The sequence below is a fragment of the Bombus bifarius genome, unplaced genomic scaffold, assembly GCF_011952205.1.
Source record: "Bombus bifarius isolate JDL3187 unplaced genomic scaffold, Bbif_JDL3187 scf7180000008562, whole genome shotgun sequence".
Taxonomy (NCBI): Eukaryota; Metazoa; Arthropoda; class Insecta; order Hymenoptera; family Apidae; genus Bombus; species Bombus bifarius.
In genome coordinates, this window is record NW_022884730.1 from 29,260 (window position 1) to 36,415 (window position 7,156).

At 40.0% G+C, this 7,156-nt stretch overlaps 1 protein-coding gene across 1 annotated transcript; it reads left to right on the plus strand.

Moving 5' to 3' along the window:
- Positions 1–4,910: 4,910 nt before the first annotated feature.
- Positions 4,911–6,583, plus strand: LOC117213255 (jerky protein homolog-like). Its single transcript, XM_033458621.1, has one exon. The coding sequence runs from the start codon at positions 5,032–5,034 to the stop codon at positions 6,481–6,483; it is 1,452 nt and encodes a 483-aa protein (XP_033314512.1). The 5' UTR covers positions 4,911–5,031; the 3' UTR covers positions 6,484–6,583.
- Positions 6,584–7,156: the final 573 nt, after the last annotated feature.

Consider the following 7,156-nt stretch of genomic DNA (forward strand, 5'->3'; position numbering starts at 1 on the left):
TCAATGATGCGCGTACGCCGAAATCGTAATTTCGTTTCCACTGAAGTGAATAGATCCTGGCAGGATCGCCAAAATGTCACGTAAAGTCGGTACTTGTGTGGTAGTAAGAAGGCTGAGTCGTAACCCAACTACTTATTTTCCTTTATAAAACTTTATTATAAATGTTCACACTTACAAAATAATACCGACCTGGAGAAAAGGGGTTATATGAGTACAGCAACTAGAAGAAGAACAAGAACTGCCCGAGCTGGGTGAAGTCTCGGTTTATATACGTTTTGGTCTTAGGATGTTGAGGGGCTAGGTGTAGGTTATGATGTAGAAAGTGTCCGAAGGTCAGGAGTCCATATCCTATCTCTGATGTGGACTGAGGTGCATCACAGCCTTGGTGTATGTTATGATGATAAGGTGGTGATGTATCCAAAAGTGTCCAAAGGTCGGGGGTCCATATCCTATCTCTGATGTGGACTAAGGTGCGTCACAGTCTTGGTGTATGCTATGATGATAAGGTGGTGATGTGTCCAAAAGTGTTCGAGAGTCGGCCGTCGATGTATTATCACTGATGTAGGTTGAGATGTGATTGATGTCACATCATCAACGTCAGCAACATAAGGCATAGAGTCTCGAAAGACCCGCTATCCTTATTCTTCTTAGATCTAAAACCAAAACCCAACAACAAAGAAATCTACAAAATCAGTCGGCTATTGAACGCAATAGTTAAATTCGAGCCACCGCTTGTCAAAAAAGAGATAGTTCAATGCAGAAGGTGCCAAAGGTACGGCCACACGCAAAAATATTGCAACCATACATTCCGCTGCGTTAAATGTGCAGCTACACACCCCACTGATCAATACAGCAAACCACCTGAAACCCCAGCGAAGCGCATCCACTGTCAAGGTGACCATCCTGCCAACTATAAAGGCTGCTCAGCCTACAAAACCCTGTACACAAACAAGTATCCTAAACTCAGAGCAAACGAGGTAACCAACCAAATACCCAGCCCGCTGAAATTCACGACTACCCCAATCCCCTCAACCAGCCAAATACCCAGTCCTACAAATTCACCAGTACCTTAACCTCCTATGCCCAAGGGATACAAAATAACAAAATAATAAGTACAAGGGATAAAAAATAACCCGAATAGCCAAAGGGATCTTTCTCAAAATAGTGTCCCCAATTCACCCAACACAGACAACGTCTCTAGGCTTGAAAAGCTAATAGAGAAAGAATCGGAGCAAATAAATAATTTGCTATCGCTACAAACACTCATCGTGGAAGAATTAGCACGCCCCGACTCAAAATAAAACCAAGGCGCATAGCACTCTGGAACGCCAACGGTCTAGCGCAACACAAACTTGAACTAGAACTCTTCTTAAAACACCAGCAAATCGACGTAATGCTCGTATCGGAAACCCACTTCACCGACAAAAACTATCTGAAAATAAATGGTTACAAATTCTACCATACCCAACACCCCAGCGGAAAGGCCCACGGTGGCACCGGAATAATAATCAAAGCAAGTATTAAGCACCACGAACTTCCATCATTCCAGAAAGACTACATCCATGCAAGAAACGTAGAAATAGAAGACTGCCATGGTACAATCACCATTTCAGCAGTATACTGCCCCCCCCAGACACTCCATCGCCAAAGAAGACTTTGATAACTTCCTGGACACCCTGGGCAATAGATTCATAGCTGGAGGAGAATATAACGCCAAGCACACCCAATGGGGCAGCAGACTGGTTACAGCAAGAGGCAAAAACCTCTTAAACAGCATAATAAACAACAACCTCAACTACGTCACCACATACGAACCCACATACTGGCCCACTGACACTAATAAAATATCCGACCTTCTCGACTTCTTCGTAACTAAAAATATCTCATCAAGACACGTCCAAATCAACTCCTCGGCTGATCTCTCCTCTGATCATTCCCCCGTGATAGCAACAGTCAGTTCAACAATTATCGAGAATACACCTAATGGCGCCATTCACAACCAACACACCAACTGGCAGCTCTTTAGAGAAGTCTTTACACACTCAACTTCAGCCTTAACTTCACTAAAAACTAAGGAAGAAATAGAAGCAGCCACGGAATACTTAAACACGAGCATAATAAACGCCTCTCCACGCCGACAAAGACGTCCATCAGCAAACAAGAATATTCGCAATACATACTAAAAAAAATAGCAGAAAAACGTAGACGAAGAAGAGTATGGCAGACCCATAGAACACCGGATGACAAACGCAAACTAAACAACACAACTAGAAAGCTATCCAAAACCATAAAAAATTACAAAAACGACTGTTTCCTAAAATACCTCGACAGCTTATCCCCCACAGCCGACTCCAACTACTCACTATGGAAGGCCTCCAGGAAACTCACACGCCCCCCACAAATAATCCCATCAATCCGCCGTCTGCAAGGTGGATGGGCGCGAAGCCGTATAGAAAAAGCCGACCTGTTTGCTAAATACTTGTCTAAAGCATTCAAACCCCATTCCCCCAAAGCTGCCGCGGACGTTACTGAATACTTGCACACCCCCTTCCAAATGTCCCCTCCTATTGAACCCTTCACTTCTGCAGAGACTATAGAAACAATCAGTCGCCTAAATCCCAAGAAAGCAGCAGGGCACGACCTTATAGGCAATAAAGCAATCGAGGAACTTCCCATAAAAGGGATCGCACTCATCACATCGATTTTTAATGCTATCCGTCGCCTTGAACACTATCCTAAGGCCTGGAAAATCTCATTGGTTACCCTCATCCCTAAACCCGGTAAACCGATATACGAAACCAACTCCTATCGCCCAATCAGTCTTTTACCTACCCTGTCTAAACTATTCGAGAAGATGCTCACGAACCGACTCCTTCCAATCCTAGAGAACTTGAAAACACTCCCAGATCACAAATTCGGTTTCCGAAAGCAACATTCAACAGTAGAGCAAATCCATCGCATAACCCATACGATCTGCCAAACACTCGAAGAGAAAAAATATTGCTCAGCGGTTTTCCTAGACATCCAACAGGCATTCGACAAAGTATGGCATGAAGGGCTACTATACAAGCTTAAAAAGATCCTACCTCACCCCTACTACTCCATCCTAAAATCCTACCTAACCAATAGACAATTCGTGGTTAAATGCCTAGACGCCACTTCCGCAACATTTCCAATAGAATCCGGCATACCCCAATGTGGTGTCCTCGGACCCCTACTGTACTCCATCTACACTGCCGACTTAGCTATATCAAACGAGATAACAATAGCGACATTTGCAGACGACACAGCGCTATTAGCTACCCACGCAGACCCGGTAATAGCCTCATTCACTCTTCAGCGAAGTCTCGACTCCATGGAAACGTGGTTTCATGAATGGAGCTTCAAAATTAACGAAAAGAAATCCTCACACGTAACCTTCACTCTCCGAAAACAAACCTGCCCCCAGGTCACCATCAACAATGCAACAGTTCCTAGCAGGGACTCAGTCCGATACCTGGGCATGACCCTGGACAGGAGGCTAACTTGTAATAATCACATCACAGACAAAACAAAGCAACTCAAGGACAAACTAAAAAAACTCCATTGGCTCACGGGCCGACGCTCCAAACTAAACATAGAGAATAAAATTACCCTCTACAAGACCGTAATAAAACGTGTCTGGACCTACGGAATCCAACTATGGGGATCAGCAAGTAACTCCAACATTGAAATACTTCAAGGCTTCCAATCGAAAACGCTAAGATCCTTAATAGATGCACCTTGGTATGTTATCAACGAAACAATCCATCGCGACCTCAAGATACCCACAGTCAAAGAGGAAATAGCAAAATATAGCGACAGATATAGCAAAAGAGTCAACAAACACCGAAACCCCTTAATCACTGGACTACTTGATACGACGGACCAGATTCGCAGGCTGAAGAGGCACTACCCGCTAGACCTAAACGCCAGATTCAATTAGTCATCTAATTAAGTAACATTTACTTATTTATAATACTTATAAATTATACTTATGTATAATAAGTATCAACTTATTATAAATAATCAGCTATGTCACTGCGCCACGCCAAAAAAATTACTGAAAATTCTCAACGCGAGAATTGATTGTAATTTTAATAAATAAATAAAAAGAAATTTCATAGATATGTGGCGGCACTCAACCGCAAATACTACCACACGACATTGACTAGTGTCGGACGACGGCAACGCTGTGGTTAGCGCCTTAGGTTACGAACGTTCGGTACCCGAGTTCGGATCTCGGCGCCCGTAGTCCTATTTTTTTCTTCCACGATACAAAAATGAGAAGAAAATCAGCAGTACCCCAGTAGTTTATAGCGACGTCTACATCTACAGCCAGCGCGCAACAATTATCACGGACACAACAATACCTCAGATAAAATCTAAGTTGCATTTTCTATGGAGAAAACTATGCTTTCAAATTACTCGATATTAACAATACAGTACGATTACAACGTTACAATTCATTTTCAACTCATTTATCTGCGTAGTTAAATTTATTATTTTTTCCTTTTACAAAATTTCGCAAAAATATTCGGAAAATAAATCCACGAAAAGAACGTTTCGAATATTCGTAGAATCCATGCATTGTTTTTCTTTTTAAAAAGATTACTGTTTATAGGATGGGCAGAAGTTTAAATTTAGTTACAGGAAATCATTTATTTATAAAGTATTTGCAATTAAATTTCTTCTTATGATTGCCAGAATAATCTTATAATAAATTCTTACTTTCGTGCTGCCTGCTTCTATCAACTCTTGGCCGAATACTATTTGTTATTTTGATACAATACAGCATAACCTCGATTACGTACATACATCATCCGAATGTTCTATCATGAGAACGTTGTATAATTCTCCACAGTGTATCGTACATACGTATATTCCTATATACGTATATAGTTCATATAGTATTTGTTTCCCCCAATCAAAATTGTCGACGACGAGAACTGTCGAAATAAAATCGCGTCACATCATTTCTGTGCGGTATTTACATTTGAAACGTTCCAAACAATGATGAAGCGAAAATCGCAGACAGTGTTGTCAGTTGAAAAAAAACACGACATCATTAGGATGAGAGAACAAGGTGCGAATCGAACATTGATACTACAAAAGTATGGTATTACAGTATCCTGCTTGGGCAATATATATACAGGGCACGCAGAGATTGAAAGACTATTCCAGGCCAAGACATTGGATATTAGCCGTTCCAGAAAACGTACAGGATGGCTACATGTAACGGATCTAGAAAAAATTGTTTACCAGTTGTACTTACGATGTAGGCAAAACAGAATACAAATGACAGGATCAGAGATACGGAAAAAAGCTCTGGAAATTAATGAAAAATTGAAGGGAGCTCCTGATTTTAAAGCCAGTTGCCTTTGGTTGGACAACTTTAGATATCGTCACCGTATGACTGATGATGATGTCAGGAAAGATTTTCCAATCCGAACTACAGATGCAATGGATAACTTCAAAACTTGTTTTAACAAACTTCTGAAAGACGAGTTCACATTGGAGAACGTTTACAATGTCGTTCACACAGTAATAATGTGGAAAGGAGTACCAGAAAAAACTTCGATGTTTAACCGTGCGAAAAAGGCAGGAAACCAACAAATGTTGGAAGATCACATTACTGCACTTTTTTGTGCAAATGCTACCGGATGTCACAAGTTGCCGATACTAATAATCGGCAGCATTGGAGAAACTCAAGGTTTATACAATTTGAATACAGAAGCCTTCTCAACTATCTACAGAGCAAACGTCAATGCTAAGATGAACAGTAACATTTTCAATGAGTGGTTTAGGAAATATTTCTTAAAATCAGTTATAGAAAGACAAATGAAGAAGGGGCGCAGGGAGAAAACGTTGTTGTTACTAGATAATACTAAGTTGCTTTACGATCTCAACGATCTAAATAGAAAAGATAAATTCGTTACAGTTATAAGTATTCCACTTAGCATATCACCACTCAGACAACCAATGAATTGTGGAATAATTGCAAGTTTTAAGCGAAAGTTCCGAAACCAATTGGTGATAACATTAGCTTCATTACCTCTCTGCAATACGGAGGATGATGTGATAGACATGCATGACAAATTAGATATGTGGGATTGCTGCAGCTTTGCATATGATGCTTGGTCTTATGTCGACGATGCAATATTGAGAAATGCGTGGGACGCCATTTTGGAGCGTGATGTCTTGTGGAGTGGGCAGTACTCAATAAAAATGAAATATGACGCAGTTAAAACAATTGAATTGCTGCATAGCTTACCTGGATGCGAACGGTGCGATGAAGCCAGTGTGTTCAACTGGTTTGAAATGGACGAGACTTGTGACATAATCATGAAGATATGTACTAACGAAGTTGTTCGAGATTTTGAAGACAGAAATGTGGATCGAGTGAACACAAATTTCGACGATGAAGCTGGGCCTTCTCATTCGAAGGTTTCAAAAATGAGTTAACATGGTTTGAAGCACAAAATGAAAGTAACTCGGAGGAATTGCTTATACTAAGACGTGTATATTACAAAATATATTAAGAAATATAATATGATTTAGCGATAAGAAACTTCTGGGTCGTGTACGGTTTTATGTAGCGTTTAGTTGTTTGCATGTACCATTTGGTTTAAAATATATGATACTCAGTACAGAGAAAACTGTTGTTCTATATTCGAACACATTTATCATTATTAGTTCCGGCAATCAAGGTTTTACTGTATATAGAAGACAAGGAAAGACTCGAAGTGATATTCTTGTAAATATTTTATATCTTCAATACGACAAATTAGAGTTGAAGTAATTGTTAAATTAAATCTTTACAAACACTATCGAAATGGATGGATGCAAGTATTAAACAAATATATGGTCCCATAAAAAAAAACAAAAAATGATGATGAACTTAAAATGTTATTTAAATAATGACTTTCAGAAGAAACAGTATGTACCATTGCGTGTACTCCTCTAAATAACATAACTTTGCCCTGCGCAGTTCTTTTCATAACATTAATAACGAAGATATTTAGTTGTTCCGATTGAAGTGACCCATTCTGTGTATCAGTGGATATTTATCAGTTCCTTTTTGTTTATGTAATTTGTACTCTACAATTCGTCCAGCTGCATATTCGGTAAATTTTTC

Bases quoted from the DNA above. Each gene is read 5' to 3' on its own strand.
- LOC117213255 (XM_033458621.1), top strand. From the start codon at position 5,032: ATGATGAAGCGAAAATCGCAGACAGTGTTGTCAGTTGAAAAAAAACAC.